At 35.8% G+C, this 19,555-nt stretch overlaps 3 protein-coding genes across 3 annotated transcripts; 1 reads left to right on the forward strand and 2 right to left on the reverse strand.

Annotated features, from left to right (window-relative positions):
- Window positions 1–600: 600 nt before the first annotated feature.
- On the forward strand, window positions 601–3,609 carry LOC147273458 (SNARE associated Golgi protein family). The gene is made up of 4 exons (XM_086256574.1): window positions 601–1,019; window positions 2,059–2,329; window positions 2,408–2,578; window positions 3,048–3,609. Exons 1-4 carry the CDS (start codon window positions 811–813, stop codon window positions 3,171–3,173), a joined length of 777 nt encoding a protein of 258 aa, XP_086112700.1. The 5' UTR covers window positions 601–810; the 3' UTR covers window positions 3,174–3,609.
- A 1,938-nt stretch (window positions 3,610–5,547) lies between these two features.
- On the reverse strand, window positions 5,548–8,844 carry LOC147273459 (RNA-binding (RRM/RBD/RNP motifs) family protein). Its single transcript, XM_086256573.1, has 6 exons — window positions 7,859–8,844; window positions 7,687–7,745; window positions 7,459–7,528; window positions 7,213–7,338; window positions 6,972–7,100; window positions 5,548–6,247 (listed from the first exon to the last, which is right to left on the reverse strand). The coding sequence occupies exons 1-6, from the start codon at window positions 8,747–8,749 to the stop codon at window positions 5,777–5,779; spliced, it is 1,746 nt and encodes a 581-aa protein (XP_086112699.1). The 5' UTR covers window positions 8,750–8,844; the 3' UTR covers window positions 5,548–5,776.
- Window positions 8,845–15,855: 7,011 nt separating this feature from the next.
- LOC147273460 (Tetratricopeptide repeat (TPR)-like superfamily protein) lies at window positions 15,856–17,803 on the reverse strand. The gene is made up of 3 exons (XM_086227565.1): window positions 17,295–17,803; window positions 17,018–17,190; window positions 15,856–16,257 (listed from the first exon to the last, which is right to left on the reverse strand). The coding sequence occupies exons 1-3, from the start codon at window positions 17,757–17,759 to the stop codon at window positions 16,137–16,139; spliced, it is 759 nt and encodes a 252-aa protein (XP_086083691.1). The 5' UTR covers window positions 17,760–17,803; the 3' UTR covers window positions 15,856–16,136.
- Between the last annotated feature and the right edge of the window lie 1,752 nt (window positions 17,804–19,555).

The following is a 19,555-nucleotide window of genomic DNA, read 5'->3' on the forward strand; positions in this document are numbered from 1 at the left end:
TGGGTCTAATGGCCACACATGCTCTACGTCACTCAATATATATTGTTCACGTGTGTGAATGTGGAGTGTGTTATTGCACATTGAAAAATACCAAGGTGAATTGATGGATCTTGATTGTAATGAAGATTGGTGGTAATGGTGGGTTGATGAAGTGATTCTTGAATTTTTCTTGAAAACAAATAGATAATTTATCCTAAATTGAATATTTGAGTTTGATAAAATTGTCTTAAATTGCAAATAGCATAAAACACAAAGACTAAAGGTGGAGTTTTAAAACTATAGGAACCAAATATGTTTTCGGAGTAAAACACACAAGCAAAAAACGTTTTCTTCCTTTTTTTTTTTTTTTTTCAAGATTGAAATGAGAATAGGCGTTTGGGCACAACTTGTTGCAGCTATATGTCGTCTGTCGTATACTCGTATGAGTTGGGATATTTTGTGTCCCAGGGTTATTGTTTTTTGTTTCAATTTTATTTCCCGAAAGAGTTAGACTGTTAGTTGGTACTTGGTCGGCTTGGTACTTGGTCGGCTTGGTACTTACCTTTTTGGAGTTTAATCTCTTTATTTTGGCCATTTGAGTTTAATCTCTTTAGCGAATATGCTTTGTTTTGTCTCTCTCTCTCTCTCTCTCTCCAAATAAAATAAAAAAACCATAAAATAGAGGAGAGAGAAGATTGTAAAACAGAAAGAAGAAGAAGAGAACAGGAAGGAAGGGCTCCATAAATTTTCCTTCTTGTTTTCTTTCTAAACTTTTCCCGAGAAAATTACAGAAAGAAAAGAAGAGAAAGGAAAATTTAGAGAGAGAGAGAGATGGAGAAGATAAACGACAATGAGGATGTGAAGGTTGGTGGAGTGGGATCTAAAACTAAGTTCCCATTGAACTTTTTTGAGGTGGCTGTGGCTTCCACCGTCGTATTGGGCTTTGTGTTTGGCCTTCTGGGTGTTTACCTAACCATGCCCGCATCGGATTACAGCTTCCTCAAGCTCCCCCGTACCCTCCAAGACCTTCAAATCCTCAGGTACTTTGATACCCAAAAAACCTTTTTATGTAACTTATTGTCTCGGTTAAAATAAATTGTGAATTGCGCATGAAAGAGTAAATTAGCAATATTCTGGAGCTGAATTGGGTATATAAAAGGTTGGATTTTTGGGGAATCTTAGAGAAAAGAATCAACATTTAATGGGAAAATTTGTTGTTTTCTAGGGCGCGTAGTTCCAATCTGGGTTTGTTTTATGTTCTCTCTAATTGACACAAGCATATATTGTATCAGAGCTCTGTTAAGTTTATAGTAAATTATGGATTTTGGCTTTGGAAACTAATTTGTTTATCCAAACCTAACATCACTCCGAAAGAAAATTAGGAAAAAGCGTGATTTGTTTGCAAGGATTATCTTCCTGCTAAATAAATAGAAGCTTTTTATTTTCACAAATTACATTTCAAGAGTTGGAATTAATAGCAAGATGATTGCATCCTAATAGTTTGCCTTTGCGTTTTGTTTCCTTGAATGTTGGTAGGCCTTTTTGTTAGTGCCCAGGTATTGGTCCAACCGAGTTTAGATTCGGACATTTGGTTCTTGTCCTGAGAAATTTGATATGGTTGCATGCAGCTTCTCTATTACCTTTTTTTTGTTTTTGTAATGACTTTTTGTTATGGTACGAATGCCTCATATGTTTGAAGCAGTTTATTAGTGTGACTTAGGGATGTAACAGTATAAGGGATTGGAGTAATTTATGAGAGTAAAGTCCTTGCTTTATTGTTATAACCATTTAAAGACGTATTTCAGTTGCTAGAAAGGTGGAAGGAGATTCTTGTGGAATAATTGAACTTTAAGTTTGATGATTTTGTTGCTCAATCATTTCGTGAGGCACTTGTAACATCAGAAAAACCATGAACTTGGTTGGTTGTAGCTGTTATACTCCCCTACTTTGACGACTGATGTTCTATGTTTGTTCCCTTGCTGTATGTGCTTCATTTACAGAGAGATTGTGGAATGACTTTGATGGTATTTTTTGGGTTTTATTTATTTCTTTATTTTGTTATTGTTTTCTTCTGAGTAGAGTTCACCTTGAGGACTACACAAGTGACTACACTGCTCAGGTCCTGTTAGGGTACTGCATGGTTTATATATTCATGCAGACTTTCATGATTCCTGGAACTGTATTTATGTCCTTGCTTGCTGGTTCCCTTTTTGGAGTCTTCAAAGGTGTAGCTTTGGTGGTGTTCAATGCCACTGCTGGTGCTTCTTCTTGCTACTTCTTGTCAAAGCTGATAGGGCGGCCCCTTGTCTTCTCTCTTTGGCCTGACAAGCTGCAGTTTTTCCAAAACCAGGTAAACTCAGATGTGTCCTTGTCTCTAATTAATACTTAACTTCACAAATATGACTAAATCATATACTTTTTCTTCCAGGTGGCCAAAAGAAGGCAGCGGCTGTTGAACTACATGTTGTTCCTACGATTAACTCCAACCTTGCCAAACACGTTCATTAATGTTGCTTCACCAATAGTTGATGTGCCTTATCATATTTTCTTCCTGGCAACCTCTATTGGCCTGATACCTGCTGCTTATGTCACTGTCAGGGTATGTATCTTTCAGTTCTTTGAAAATTGTTTGGTTAAAATAAGTTTCATTGTTGTCTAAGAACATCAGATGGTCAAATGACCTAAAAAACAATTCACTATGCGAAGATGACTTCTTTTTTCAGAAGTTAGAAAGCTAGCCCTTTTTGTATAGAGAAATATCATTATACCTTCATCTTTGTCTCAACTTAACCCACATCGTGACTCATCTTGCAAAAAGGTTATGATTAGAGCTGAAAAGGATAATACCCTACCTACATGAGCTACAACCCACATAGTGGGATTGATAATTGTGTGTAGAAAGAAATTAGAGCTATCACAAGTATGTTAAGGTGGTAAGATAGAGTTAGGTCTAATCTGAAAAGGACAAAAGTATATTGGTGATTTACCCAAGTTCACTCATATTCATAATGCTACTCATATTTCACTGGTTGTGCCTCTGTATCACTGACTCTATGCTTTGTGCTCAGGCGGGATTAGCTCTTGGAGAGTTACGATCCCTTGGAGATCTCTATGACTTCAACTCAATAGCCACCTTGTTCTTCATTGGAGTTGTCTCAGTTACTCCCACGCTAGTGAGCAAGAGCAAATCATAGTAATCCACCAGCTGAACTTTGCTTGGTGTACATGGGGCCCTTGTTCTGCTTGCAGCCATATGGGTATAACCTCTGTACAGATTAGCATCCAATAATTGCAATATGCAGCTATCTGGCCGTATTTGGATATTATTGCCACGTTGGAGCTCCGTTGGATAAGATCATAAAAGTATAACGATTGTGTCCTTCGATGGGATTTACTGACTGTTGTGTTTTATTGGATTGGGTGGTGGGTTGAGGGTTAACTTCAATTTCATTGGGTTTGTATATCATGATCAAGAAGTATGTAAAGGCAGTCTGTAGTCAAGTTCTGATCTTATCATGGTTCTAGTGTTAATTTTTCGAAGTCTTAAGTTAATAGCTGTATTGTATTTCATCAACATGGTTATTTACAACAACATCAAGATGAAATTTCATTAAAACAATTAATTTGCAAGGCTGTCAGTTTCTCTATTTCGAAATCATACAGACTTAATTTCAGCCATTTGTTAATGCATGTGGCCTTCTATATCCAAAGAAAGGCAAGTGCTTCATAATGAAGCCTGTAAATCTCCTCTTGGCCAAAAAAAAAAAAAGCCTGTAAATCTCCTTAAATGCTTTAGCTGGTAGCCTGGTAAGCTTGGCATTTGTTTTTTTTATTTCATAGTTCCTTGTCTGTCTCAACAAATAGGAGAAAGTATGAATAAGGCAAGTAATGATAGCATTTGTCATTGCTTAGTAGGGAAATTTTGGTGCTTCAAGTAACTTGGCAGTTGGCTCTGCAAGTTTCCATTGGACCAAATTTTTTTTATTGAGATGCATTGGGGACTTGCTTGATCTGTATTAGGGAAACTTGATGCTTCATCTGATATTCATTCCAAGTTTGAGAGTGCTTCAGTTATTAGAGTAAACAATAATGTTTATGTGAGTGCCAAAAGCAAGTGATTTTCTGAGTGAAAGATAGAAGGGTGTATTTAGGGTTTTGGTAGCGAGGCTAATAATCTCCCAATGAACAGGAGTAAAACAATGAGTGAGAAATTTGAAAAGCTTCATACTTCATTTTCTTAATGAGATTGTGGTAATTCTGTTGGTTACTCAAATGAAGCCTCTCAATAATTGCCTAAGGCTCAGCTGCCAAGGAGGAGAAAGTGTTGATGGAGAGGATAGATCCGCCAATGACCACCAAGAGAATTCCTATTCTAATTCTGTAGTTTTCTCTAATCTCTTAGTGGATTTGGTCCCCATTTTCTGTGAGTGTACGTAATATTGTGGAACCAGATAAATCCTTTTGTGTCCTTTCATTCTTGTCCTATATTTTCGTATTACTATTGCTGAATCTTTCTCATGTCCATCCCATGGAGAATTTTTAATGTGTAACTGATACACAGCTACATGGTGTAACTGATACACAGCTACATGGTGTAACCAATTCAACGTGTAAAGGTATTGTTGGACGGTGTGTTTATCTCTCCTAGGGTATGATATTAATAACATTCACTCATATTATGACACGTTGGATTGATTACACCACGTGGCGCTATATCGGTCACACCAAAAAATCTCTCCATACCATGTGTGCCCATACAAGGAGAGATTCATTACAAATCTCAATCTTGTGTGTGCTAGTATATTTATGATGGATAATGAGGCTTAATAGACGCTTGAGCCATGGAAGCTGTGGACGCTCAGGTTTAACAAAGAATGAGTCACCACAATTCTTGCCTGATTGATTCACCATTATAACGCAGCCTATCCGTTTACGTGGATGAGACAATGGTATTGTGTAAAATGAAAAGGATTTGGGCTTAGAGGGGATTTTAATGGTCATGGCTCTCACCAAAGAAAAGTGAGATAATTATCATGGAGGTGGACCTATGGTTTGTTTTGGGCAAGATCTTGAGTGGGAGGTTGTGGTATGGAGGAGATGAAGTTAATAGTGAAAGTGAGGTGATATGGAAGTTTCTCTTGGTTTTGGCTATGGTTGGGGTGTTGGATTTTATAGAGAGGTTGAGGGTCAAAGGCATGTAGCTTTCCTCAATGAAAAGAAGAGGATAAAGCCCTCTAAAAATCCTCTTTTAGCTAGTAGTTTTTTTCGGAGAGGGAGAAAGAAAAATAATAATTTTCAATTTTTTAAAAATTATATAAACAAGGGTAAATTTGGTATTACAAATTTGTTGGGTATGATGAGAATAGGCTCGATGAGGATTACCTTTTTTTTAAATAAAAATAAATGGGAATCCAGATTTTGGTTTTTACTCCGTTAAATTTGAATACATACTCCTGGCCAAAAAAAAACATTGAATACATACTACATCCCTCTGCAAAATGAGAGCTAATAAAATGAAGCTATCTATTCCCACTCAACTATTTGTCAGCTCTCTCCTACCCCAAAAGAATCATCCTAATCCACGTCTCTACCATCAATATATTGGGAAACAGTTTAAGGAAATTCCTTAAAAATAATTTTATGAAACAATACAATCAAATAAACAATTTACTTGTTCAAGAAATTATAAGAAACTCAGACAGGGTACATATTTCATAATTTTCTCCGCACAGAACTGGAGTGAAGGAGCATTTCATCTGTTTAATGCCCATATATGGAGCCAATTATTTGTGTATTCCTATCTATATTTCTTCACTTTCTTCTTCTGCTGGGAGCTCCCTGGACTCCGGCTATCCAGCTTACGCTTCATACCTGCTTGTTTTGAAGCAGAATCACCTTTGACTGCTGCTTTAGCCTTTCTGGCAGCAACAGATGGTCTTTTATCTTTACGCTCTTTTGGCTTCACTCCACTCTGAGATCTTGATTCGAACTTAGCTGGCGACCTGCCTGTTGGGTGAACTTTCTTTTGGACACCAGACTTACCGGCACGCAGGCCCTGGTAGGACATAGTACCCTTTGAATTTACAGTCTTGTTAAAAACTGGAGTCCTTGAACCCACTGCTATCTTTTTGGCTGGGGACTTTGCTTCCGGTCCAGATGACGGGTTTTTCCTCTTAGATGGGGTGGAATCTGGTTTTGCAAAAGAGAGCCTGAGCTCACGATCCCCAATCTTCAAGTTTCGTTTCTTGACAACCGAATTTGCAGCTTCCTGCGCACCCAAATAGACACACACAACTCATTAGATATTTCGGTATCAGTTAATACAAGTTTAAAAAGAAGTGGCCCTTCGAGAAAAGTAGAACATATACAAATTTAGATACAGAGTCTACAGGATAATGACATTCTTCAAGCTGCCTTTGCCACTAGAAGTCAACTATGCGTATGAACTAATTCAGTAACTAATACTTTATTTATTTTAGTTCATACAAAATGCAACATTCAAGCTACAAGAATGTTTGCAATAAGCAATTAATTACACAACCCACATAATATAGTTCCAGAAATTACACCAGTAACAAGTTCATATTCTGCTTCAGTCCAAGTTTAAGATAAAGAGAAAGCAAAGGATATAGGCAGCAGACAATCGGTGACCAATATGCCATAGCTTAAAAATTGGCTGCAATCTTTCTTTTGGTTTCATTGTTTGTTTTCATTTTGTTTTTTGTTTTAAAACTACGTAAAGAACATCATAATTTTAGGGTGGAAAGACAAAGAATTCATAGATGTTCCATGGTACAATCTGGGGTCCTATCAACATCACCATGAGAACTCTGCCTCTAGAAAGGTACAGCACCATAAAAGGAACATAATTTACTTAAACAATAACACATCTGAGTTAAAAAAAAAAAAAAAAAAAAAGTTTAACATGGTTATGAAAAACAAAAAAAAGTTGAACGCAAATGCTCTGATAAGTAATGATAAAAATTGCATACCCTTGTTTTAAACAAAACATAAGCAATGCCCTTTCCAATACCATAGTGAGGATCCCTGACTATGCGAATGGCTTCAACGTTGGATTCCAGATTGTTGATACCACAAAACAACTGATAAACTTCTTCATCCTGAAAAAGATAAAAAGATCATCTAAATATATTACAAGTAAGATAGGCAACAATAATGCCAATTGGGAGAGCAAGTATTCCAAGCAGAAAAGATCGCAAAAGAGCAAATCACCTTTACATCAAATGGAAGGTTACCCACAAAAACAGTTCTCTTGGGATCATAGATAGAAGCATTCTCCCCTTTCAGCTTCTTACGAGGTGGGCATGCCCGGTCAACACGGATATGATGTCCTTCAACCTACATCAAAATGCATAATAAGTCAAGCCACAAGACCTCAAAAACTTCAGCTTTATTGTAGCTCAAATAACATCTTATCCAGAATGATACTGATCACCCAACTTCATCAGAATTACATACCACAGCCATGTTATGGGACAAAGAAGCCTGTGCAGATTCCTCTGTTTTGAAAACGACATACCCATTAACACTGCAAGACAAAATGTGTTATCAATGAATCACTTAAATGTGGAGTTATGTTCTCATACAACAAAAAGTGTCAATACTCTTTGTGCTCCAAAAACATTTATGCATCCAACAATCATTCCCAAAAAACAACCGAACAATCAAGTAATTCGACATCATTACCTGTCAGCTTTTTCATGGATTTGCTTCGTAAGTATTGCTCCCTTTCTAGGTCTTTTAGTCTGAACAAAAATTATCAAAGAGATAAATCAATAATCACAGCAATCAATTAATACTGAGTATGTAAACAGAAAGTCTTGAAACTCAAAAAACAAATTTATGCTAAAACACTCACATCCAAGAGAGGCACGGACCGAATCCTAATAGACTCCACCTCCCCAAACTTACTGAACTCCTTGATCAAAACCTTCTTCTTGACCTTCAAGGGCAAATTCCCAACAAAAACAGTCCTCAAGAGCTTACTCTCATCGTCGAAACCTTCGTTTGAAACCAACATATCGGCCGGATTATCCACCACCTTCCTCTTCTCCCCAACAACCTTTCCACCCACATCCTTGTCTCCATCCTCCTCGCTCTCCTTCACACCATACTTCTTCGCTTCATATTCCCTCTCAAGCTCATCCCTTTTCCTCTTCTTCTCGTTCTTCTTTGCCTCACTCGCTCCATCACCGTCTTTCCATTCAACACCCAAATTGGGGTTTCCCCCCTCAGACTTACTCAATGTCGCATTGGAATCAGAACCCAAACCTGGATTTTTCTCCTTGGATTTTTTTGCTTTTGATTTTGAACCCAAACCCAATTCGGAAGATTCAGATTTGTCTTTCTTTGACACCCCTTCAAATTCAGAACCCAAATTTGGGTTTTCCAAATTGGGTTTTTGTTGCAGTTTCCCCTTCTTCGATTTCTTGCTATCCAAGGGAGTCTCTGAAGCTTCTTCAGTAGCCAAACCCGAGGCCTCTTTCTCTTTCTTTCTCTTCCTCTTCTTCACCTCACTATTATCCACATGGTTCTCAGAACCGCCATGACTAACGTTTTCAACAGCTTCAACTGAAGGAGCAACAAACCCTAACCCTGGTTCCTGCGTCTTCCTCCTGAACGGGTTGCTTTCAGAGAAGATCGCAGGGGCAGCGTTTTCGGTCGTGACGTCGCCGAAGAGGGTCTTGAAAATGTCGGGCTGAGCTGAAACGGCGTCGCTCTGTGGTTCTTTGGGTTTCTTCCTCCCCATATTATTATGGTTAAGCTCAGGAAACGAAGACGCAGAGAGAGCAAAGTGGTGAGCTTTTCGGACAGAGAGAGGGAGGAGTGGGATTGAAATTTGAAACCCTAGTGCCAATTTTGTTCAGGAGGGACAAGGGAGTTTGAAAGAAAGTTGCAACAGTGGGCCGGGTTGAAACTAATTTCATAGACAGGCCCAATATTGGCGTTGAAAGTCCGGCGACGATTTATTTTGTATGGAATATTGAGAACAATATAAAATTGGCCAGTGCTATTCCGACCACCCTAAATTACTGAGTTGACCACCCTATTTCAAAATTTCAAATTTACCCTCAAAATAAAAAATTTTAATTTTATTTGTCGGGTCATTCGACAGTTATCTACCGAAATATTTATGGTTATTTGACAGTTATCTGCTGAACATTGGTGGATTATTCAATGGATAACTACCGAATAGAAATGAAAAAGGCATTCGACAGTTATCTGTCGAAATATTTGTATTTATTTGACACTTATCTGCCGAACATTAGTGGATGTTTCGGTAGATGACCACCGAATGAATTTGGGTGATTTTATCATGTTTTTACAATAAAAGGTAAACTAGGAAAAAAAAAGTTGAAAAAAATATATTAGAATGGTCAACTCAGCAACTAAGGGTGGTCTGCATAGCCTTACTTTATATAATTTTTTTTCTTTTTTTTTTTTTCTTTTTTTGTTTAGAATGGGATGGGTGGGGTGGGATGAGTTTTTTTTGTTTGTTTTATTTGTAAATAGATTTAAGTGTGCACCAAACATTTTACTTAAAAAAATAATTATAAAACAGTTTTATAAAAGGATTTTTTTCTAAATTAAATCATGGGCAAAATGGGAAGTTTGAAAAAAGAAAAAAAAACAGTATGATCTAAGAGCATCTGCAGTAGTGAGGTTCATTTCAATTTTATTGCAATAAATTGAACTAAAGCTAAAATAATGACTTGCAGTGGTAAAATTCATTTCAAATTAGGGATCAATAGTTCATTTCAGAGGTTAAAATAATCAACTCTGAAGTGAAATTCGTTTCAATAAAATGGCCCACCATGTGATAAAATATATATCTCTACAGCCTCTCTCATATTGACACGTGGACTACATTATATATCATTCTCTCTCATCTTAAATTTTTTACAGTAGTGCTAGACATCCCACATTTTTATACCACAATTTCATACCACCTTATGTGGCAACTTACATGGCATTCATACATTGGATACTAAAAAATAAAAACCAAAATCCAAAAAGAAAAAGAAAAACCTTGTCCAGTAAAATAATGACACGTAAGATGGTACAAAAATATGGTATAAAAATATGGTATATATAGCATTATTCAATTTTTTATCTTCTTTTTATTTTATTAAATAAATGTCTTATTTAGACCCTGTTTGAGATTGCGGTGAAGGACCCAAAAATTGTTGTGATTAACAATTCTCAATCATATATAGCAGTTTTGATGTTTGGTAAAAAAATTTAAAACTGTTTTTCCCTACAATTCTCAACTTCTCATAACAAAAACAGAAAGCATGTTTCTACATGCTTTTAAAAACTGCAGTAAATCACAGCAACAATTTTTAGTAATTATATACAGCCACAACACTTTTACATTCATATTTACCAAACACTTTGATACTGTTTTTTGCATTCACAGCACTTTTGAAAACATAGTTTATCAAACACTTAACTGTTTTACTTTACAGGTATTTTTTCTCACAACAATACCAAATTAACCCTTATTTTATGTAGTTGGCCTATTTCTATGAATTCTATCTTAGAACCATGCATATGCTTGAACGTTGGTTTCTATCAACTTAGTTGATGTACTTTTTTTTTTTTTTAATGTATTACAATTTTTTGTACCTCCATTTGCCTTTAATTTTTTTACTTTTTGAAAAGTACAAAAACCAAACATTGAATTCTATCTTGAACGTTGGTTTCTATCAACTTGGTTGATGTTCTTTATTAAAAATATAGAAAAAAAAAAAAAAAGATAAAACCAAGAAGTAAAATTTCGATTTCGACGGAAATTTTCGCGGAAATTTCAATTAAAATTTCGATTTCGATAAAATTGGACAAAAACGACGAAAATTTCTATCAAAATATGAAAATTTTGAATGAAACTTGACCATATATTTATTTAACATATTATCTACTAAATTGATAAAAAATATTGAAGAAACCAAATAATATAGTAGATTTCATGTGATATAAGGTAAATATAATGCGCGCTGGAGACAAATACTGTTAAATAAAAATAGTTCACTAATTAATAATTACATAAAAATGACATCTTTTTAAGGGATATTTAATCATTTTGAATCCAATTGTCCTTAAAACATATGTGGACAAATAAGAAAATGGCATGTATTGTTATTTTCTAAACCACTTAATCCAATAACCAAAACAATCTAAATAGATTGTGAGATCCCGAAAAGTTGGTTTATAATTTATTTTGAAGTAAATAGTGATTTATTGATAATTATCTTGTTAATTCGGAGATATTAGAATTTTTCTGAGAAATTTTGGAAGGAAATAAATTAATTTGAAGTCGTAGAAAAATAAAATTTATCAAGACGAGCTCACGAGATTTTACAAAACGTTTTTCAGACCTCGAAGTTAATTTTGGTAAGTTATTTGAATTTTAAGTGATTTCGGCGAGTCATTGAGGAACAATAAAAATTAGGAAAGACTCAGTCTTGATTTTAGTCTTGTTGGAAAAGTCTCCGGTCAACGAGCGCATAGACGCAAATGAAACGTGTTTTTTTTCTTTTTTTTCTTTTCTCTTCCTTTTTTTTTTCTTTCCTTCTTCCTTTTCACCTGTGACCAAGGGTTTAAATTTCGAAGTTTTCGGCGAAATTTCGCCGAAAATTTCGTTTTTTAGGGGTTCCGAAATTTTAACACGAATTCGACTAAATTTCGAAAAATTTCGGCGAAATATTCGAAATTTCGCCGAAATTTCGCTCGAAATTTCGAATGCCCCAACAGCAAGTTTTTTTGAATTTGAGCGAAATTTCGCTCAAATTTCGTCGAAATTTAACGAAATTTCGCTCAAATACCCATCCTACCACTGTAACAGTAACCTGAGCTCAAAATCTCAAATACCCAGTCTGGAAATCACAGCCCAGGTGACGAACCCCAGCAGCTCCTCAATCATAGCCATGGCGTCCTCCTCGGAGCAATAGTTCGTAGCCCAGTACCGAGCCAAGCTCAACCGCTTCCCTCGCTCCCAAATCTTCTGGGACGCCAAGGTCGCCTCTCGCGTCGGCGACAAGCTGGGCCTCGGCCTCAGAGAGATCGGAGTCACCGCCGTCGAGATCGACCTCGCCCAAGAGCTCTCCAGACCGGTCCACCACCGCCTCAGGGTCTTGCCGCTCTTTGACTCCGTCAAACGAGCTGGTGTTGTTGTCGATGGGGCTGAGAAGCTAGGGCTTCGTACAGCCTTGATTGATTAGTTTGATTGGAATGGACGGTGAGGATGGGTTTAGGTGTGAGCCAAGTGACACATGTTTTGTGAGGCCTATAGTTTATTTTAGAGAAAATTTTTCAAAAATGCATTAAAGTTAGTTAAGGATATGAACTATTAGTATACGTGAATGATCTAATGAGGGAGAGAGAAATTAACATAAAAAATTTAATTTTGAGTTTTTAAAACTCATGTTTATAAATTTACAAAAATTTATAAAACTCATTTTAAATGCTCATATATCTTAAACTATAGCTTCGATCGATGCACAGTTTACGTTTATGTATTCGTGTGTTCGAGACCTTTCCAACTAGTCACAAATCGAAGTCAAAAGTCCAATAGTTCGAAAAGTCAAAAAACGGGTCAAACTAATTTAAAACAAAAATTATAAAATTAACTCAAAATAGTTTATTTCTCAAATAAATTTTTAAAATAAAACTTGAAAAAATACGGGGTCTCACAATCTATCTCTCTTATAAGAATTTCGTCCTTGAAATTCCCAAAGAAAGTAATAATTGAATAACTTCAAATAAGCACAACAACAATAATCCAAAGCTGTGATAAGTTCTTTTCATTTATAAAAAACTGGAAATAAATTACACAACCTCTGAGGTGTTTGTTTAATCAAATTTATGTAATTATTAATTAGTGAAGCATTTTTTTAACAGTATTTGCCTCCAGCGCGCATTATATTCATCACATATCACATGAAACCTACCATATAATTTGGTTTTTTTCAATGTTTTTTATCAATGTAGTAGATAATATGTTAAATAAACATATTGTGAAGTTTCATTCAAAATTTCCGTATTTTGATAATAATTTCCATCGTTTCCGTCGAATTTTTGTCGAAATTTAAAAATTTTCGAAATTTCCGTCGAAATTTCCATCGAAATTTCCATCGAAATTTCCTCGAAACCCGAAATTTTATTCCTTGCCTGTGACCTCTTCTGCTCTCCAATCTTCCCTTTCTCTCTCCAGCCTTCATTTTCTCTTCTTTTCTCTTCCATTAGTTCTCACGCAGACATTTGACCAAAAAAAAGTTCTCACGCAGACAACACTTCTCCCTCCCCCCTCACTCCTCCCTCCTCTCTCCCTAATCTCTTCTCTCTCCTCTCTCTCCCTCCCTCTCCCTCCCCTTCCCCGATCTCCTTTTCTTCCGGAGCTCCTCTCCTCCCCGGATCTCCTTTCCCTCCAGCGACGGCGACCTCTTTCTTGCCGATCTCTTCTCTCCCTCCGGTGACGGCGGCCCTCTCTCCCTCCAGTCTCTGCCTCCCTTCGGTCTCTACGCCAAATTTCAGCGAAATTTCGCCTAAATTTAGAGAAATTTAACAAAAATGTGCTTGGAGCATTTTCAAAATCTCGTCGAAATTTTTCTGAAAAATAACGGATCTGTGATAAAATTTCGGGATCCCCAAAAAACGAAAAAATTTCTGCGAAATTCCGCCGAAATTTTTGAAATTTCGTTCCTTGGATAGAACATAGAATTAAAAACATAGAAATAAAACCAGTAGAACTAAAAACTTAGAATTAAAAACTAGTCATATCCTAATCCTTTTCACTCCCAAAGATGTTCAATGAGATCATTTTTCAAGTAATTGCATGTGAATAGTGTCCACTCTAACATGATCATAGCGATCAATGAGAGCATCAAGCGTTCCTCTATGTCCTCCCAATTCTGGGGCTTCAATAGTAAAACTTGATCCTCCGTCGGTTGGATCGTATTCATCCTAGGATTTGGAGCATCCTCTTGGTCCGAGTCGTACTCATTTTCAACGATTATATTATGCATGATTATGCACGCCTTCACAATGAGACATTTGCCTATATATTAATTTTTTTTGTAAATAATGAGCATCCTCTACTACTCCCTTTGCCTTATTGTTTTTGTAAAAAAACTTATAACATTGAAAATTATTTAAATATACAATTTTTTTGAGAATATCTAAATATAAATCTTGGGAATGAAATGAAATTTTTAAATATATATCCAAAATTGGTCTCTTTTTAAAAATCTCTTCCAGACCATTTTAATGGAATAATTTTTAATGTAATTAAATTTTTACATTTTATGTTATTTGAGTATGTAAAAAAATATTTAAAAAATATAGTTATTGATCTCAGTTCAATAGATGCTAGGGTCTTGACCAAAAAAACTTTAATGCTAGGGTGCCCAAATTTTGTGCCATAATGAAATGAACTTTCATTTCAATTAGAATATTTAATTTGGTTAAATATGTACATATCATAATTCATTGCCACATAAGATCTTAGAAAAAAAAAATTAACATTTTAAAATCTTACAAAACTTAAATTAAAATTTAAGAAAAAAGATTTTATTCCCAAATTTAAAAAATAAACCTAGAGAACGTATTTCTTGAAAAGAAAGTAGCCCCAATTTTAGAATCCTAAAAAGTTAATTCCCTTCCCTTTCATTCTGCAGTTATCTTCATAAAAAAACCAACCCAACCCACTTAGACAAAAGTCTCTTGCAACGATTTTCTAGCCTCTATTGGAAAGCAATTAAAAAACAAAGTATATTTTACGGTAAATGTTTTTTAAGTCTATTAATGTTTGAAAATGTTAAAAAGGTCTATCTAATTAGGTCCAAAATGACAAAATACCCTAATTGGCCGACTCACCTGCAAAAACACGGTGATTGACCGGTCCACTTTAATGAGCAGAGATCTCGGCAAAATACTTCTATGCGCTTTGAAATTGTCACTGTTAGACAGTAGCAATTAATGTTATTGTGCGACAGTAGCTATTCAAATTACGCAAACACCCTATAAATTGTGACAGTGGCAATTTTTCCATTAAAAAAAAAACCCCACCGAACGCTTGGTGCAAAAAATACGAAACAAAACATAACGTAGGCTTTATTTGTAAAAAGTAGAACCATTCATCATTCCAACTTTTTATATGGGTTTGGTTCTCATTAAGGGCTATAAAATAGACTTTAAAGTAGTTTACTTAATTAGCTATAAACCTACCTAATATTTCCAAATATTTAAAAGGTCCACCTAATTATAAACCGACCTTTTAAAAAAAATGTGGTTCTCTCTCTCTCTCTCTCGTGGTTATGCTCTCTCTCTCTCTCTCTCTCTCTCTCTCTCTCTCTCTTCTCTTCTCTTCACTACAACCCATCGTTGAAGCCATAATGGAGGCTAGTGTGACCTAGCCAGCCTCCAGACTAGAGTTTTTCGACCGTCGATTTGGAAGCACGTGTGGGCCTTTTAGATTGGAGTTTGTTAGTCACCAATTTGGAGGTATTATACCAATAAGCTTGAATTTTTGTGAGACGATAATTACTATTAGACAATGGCAATGATTTCTGACTATTGAAATTAGGATTGACTTCATAAGCTTAAATCTTTTTGTTTTATGTTGATTTATGATTTTTCAACATGTTTTATGAAAGAAAAATATAAAAGGTGTAATGTTTATGCTCTTTTTTAGTTGTTTGTTGCATAGTAAGTATAGCCACTATTCAAAAGCTACTATAATTAACACAACTAATTATGTAGGGTCTATCAATACCTAAATTTGTAGCTGTGTAGTTCTCTCGTTTGGGCTTGGGGCCCTCATTGCAAAACAAAAGTTTATACATAAAAACTGATAAAGATGCAGAATAGGGATAAAGATTAGATTAGAGTATTAGACTAGTTAATAAAAATTTACAAGGAAAGCAGAAAAGCAAATGAAATAAATAAACACACAGAGAAAGAGAAGCACTCTCGTTTATATATCTCATATCTTCTTGAAGTAGACTAGAACCCTTCACTTAGCTAGCTAGAGCTTCCATAGCTGTTTATTTCTTAGACTTGGGGTTAATTGGTTTAATTTCACAGTAAAAGCTATTCTCATATAGTACGACCTTAGTAATATAGTAAAAGCTTTTCGGCTAAAACGCAGGAACCAGAGCCGGTGATAAGACTTGAGTGTTGTTATTGTTGATTTCTTCATCGTTGTCTTCGTCTTCATCTGCTTCCCACATGAACTGTGCGTAGGAACCCAACACCATGCTGCATACACACATACACACTAATTAACCACGGAATTTGAACTTAATTTGCATCAATTGCTAAACCGATAATATAAATAACATGGATATGACCATTGACCAAGCACAAACTTTCTTCTTACTCTTTATGTTTCCAGAAAAAGTGAGGTGAGCAAACTTGAAAAGAGAAAAAAAGATCCGGTCTTGATATATGTTTGGTTCACAAGAAAACTATGGTTGAGAAAAGAACATGCGAGCTTCCAATTTGGGCAAAACGCCTGGCACCTTTTCCTTGACGGAGCTCACAATTAAATTAAAGTCAACATGGTTTTTCACCTTATCATTTGCTATCTTCAAATTTATTGATTTTTCATCAGTTTAGTTCATGTGTCTATTACATGAGGAGGCATGCCGCATGTTAGTCTATTTTTATGATGTCAACAAATTTGAAATCTTTCTAAAGTTCAGACTGATTTCGAAAGTATCGAAGAAGACTAAATGCTCTTGCCTCGTGGACGTGTTAGGGACACTGAAATTGAGTGAAAATCAAAGGATTTAACAACTTGAACCGACAGTGCAAACATTTTTGGTAACTACATGAACCAAATTGGAAAGATTTAAGCTGGACAGAATAAAGTAAAAACTCCAAAATGGTCTTAATATGAATTCATTGCATTTTCTAAGCAACCAAACAAGCAAGAAAACAGTTGATATATAGATAATCAATTCAGCTAAAATTATAATGCAAAAATAGAGAAAGATAGCATAATTAATTAACATACCAATCGTGAGGGGAAGCAGAAACGGCCTGATCAAAGTAAGACTTGGCTCGGTCCTCGTCTCTTTGCGTCTCCCAAATCAGCTTTCCGTACAACGACAGCAAGTCACCGTCTCCAGGACTCGCCAATATGCCTCTGCAATAGTACTCTTCAGCTCCCACACTATCCTTCTCCACCTGAAAATAATTCAATTCCATATAAAATCACACTCAGTTCTCTATAATTATTCATAGTTATCAATGATTTCAATGATCAATCACAATTACTAACTATATATTACCTCGTGCAAGAATTTGCCGTAGTTTCTCAGCAGCAGTGGATCGCCGGGATTTGACTTCAGCATCTCCCGGTAATACGCTCCGATCTTCCTCTGCTCCACTTTTTCCACCGTAGAGGTATTATTGATTCTGCAACTTTCACCGGAAAACCGTTCCTCCTCCACCGGAATTCTACTTTCCGGCCAAATTCCGGCTTGATTCTTTGCTTGGAAAGCCCGTGACTTGCCGGAAACCTCAGCCTCCGATCGCAGCATGTCGCTCTCCGACAGAGCTCGGCGGATCATCTTATCTCTCCGGCCGCGATTGACGTCGAAATGCAGAGAGATCCTGGGAGAGCTGACTGTGCTTCTGGAGCGGGAGAAAACGCCGGACAGCGAGTCGTTTCGGGATATGGACACTCTCGGTGAACCGGGGTGGACCGGAGTCGAACCAGTGATCGAACCAGTTCGGATCACAACTGCTTTCATCGAAGCTTTTCTGTCTACTTTTTCAGACTTGAGCAAAGTGAGAGTTTCTGGTTTCTACTTTCTAGTACTGGTGCGTCAATATATATATATATATAGTCGATTCTGGGCTGTTGGATGCGCTGACGGACTTGACTTGGGATTGTACGAGATTGAGACACGTGTAATAGTGCACGTGAGCTTGGCTACTGAGTAGGCCACTCCGATGGAGTCGGCGGGAAGAGCGTGATATGGGGGAACGAACCAAGGGGCTGCCAAATGCAGGAGTCGCGACAAGATTATGGGTGGGTCCCAGTAGTACGAACTGGTTTTAGACTTTTAGTAGATAAGGCCACACTATTTCTCATTAATATTGTATTTGTAGGCTTGTAGGCTTGTAGCTATCAAAAGGGTAGCGATTCCACACTCGTACACTTCCACTCATTTTTTTTTCTTTCTTTTATTTGTTTAATTATCAACGTATAAAAATTAGGAAAAAGTGTAAACTTATAAAATTAGAGTAACCTTATCAAAATTTGGATCCAAGTCCACTAAATTATATGTATTATTTTAAAACAAAGTTATTTCTTGTTCACTAAATGACGTGACAAAATTTTTTTGAATAAATTACTATATGATATTGACAATTATACTTTGTAACATACAATACATCTATTTTTTTAAATGTATTAATTAGGTAACAAATTAAAAATGTGGTAAGGGAGCTTGTTTAAAGCACCAGGTGGCATTTTCTTAAGAGAGAAACTTCCCTATCCCAGTGATAGGGAGAGGTGACATCCACACCTTCTTCTTATTGACTTTTTTTTTTTTTTTTCTCTCTCTCTCTCTCTTCTCTTTCTTCTCTTTTTTTCTCTCTGCCGTGACACCAGCTTGTCCTTATCATGGGGACAGGCAAGTTATTTTCTTCTTTTAATAAAGTATCTTTAACAATACTATCATTTCCTAGTGTTGTAGTTATTTTATGTTGAGTGTATTTACTTTCTCGAAGGGGTCGTATTTTTCGGTTGTTTGTTTAGCTCGGTTTTGTGATTTTCTACTTTGCTTTCAATTTCTTCTTCGCAATTTTGATATTGTTGTTAATCAATTGCTACAGTTTCCAGTTAGTTTAGCTCCGACTTGATTCTTAATTTTTGTTTTCAATTTCATTTATGATTTTGCGATTTTTTGTTTTCAATTTCGTTTCTGATTTTAATTAATTGATTAATTTGTAGCTTCTGATTTTGTGATTTTTTTCTTTTCAATTTAGTTTCCGATTTCAATTAATTGATTTGTAGGTTTTGATTTCGCGATTTTTTCTTTGCTCTCACTTTGTTCTTCGTGATTTTAATTTTGATGTTTATGTTCATTAATGGCTACAGTTTCAGGTTTTTTTGCTTCGATTTGATGCTTAATTTTTGTTTTGAATTAAGTTTCTGATTTCAATTTACTCATTCATAGGTATATTTCTTTGATTTTGATTGTTTGTTGTGATTGGCAAATTTAGACCTAGTCGTATATCGCGGTTAGTTTCAATTTCAATTTCAGTTTCAATTGCGGAGATTTCTTCTTTCTTGTTTGCTCTTTAGTTTAGGACTTGCTTTCTTTTTCTTCAGAGCTTTTACAAGTTAGTTTTTAAGTAGTGGCCACATGTTATGTTTGGGTGCTCGCTACATAAGAATGGGGCTTTGCGTGCTTTTAGTTAAGATTAAATGTTGTTAGACCCTCATAAATTCTCCCTGCAGGACGTTCATTTTTTAACTAAAGAACGAACGTATATGTTTTATGGTTTTTTTTTTTTCACCATTTGATCTTAAACTTGG

Source organism: Dryas octopetala, chromosome 9 (assembly GCF_963921425.1).
Source record: "Dryas octopetala chromosome 9, drDryOcto1.1, whole genome shotgun sequence".
NCBI lineage: Eukaryota > Viridiplantae > Streptophyta > Magnoliopsida > Rosales > Rosaceae > Dryas > Dryas octopetala.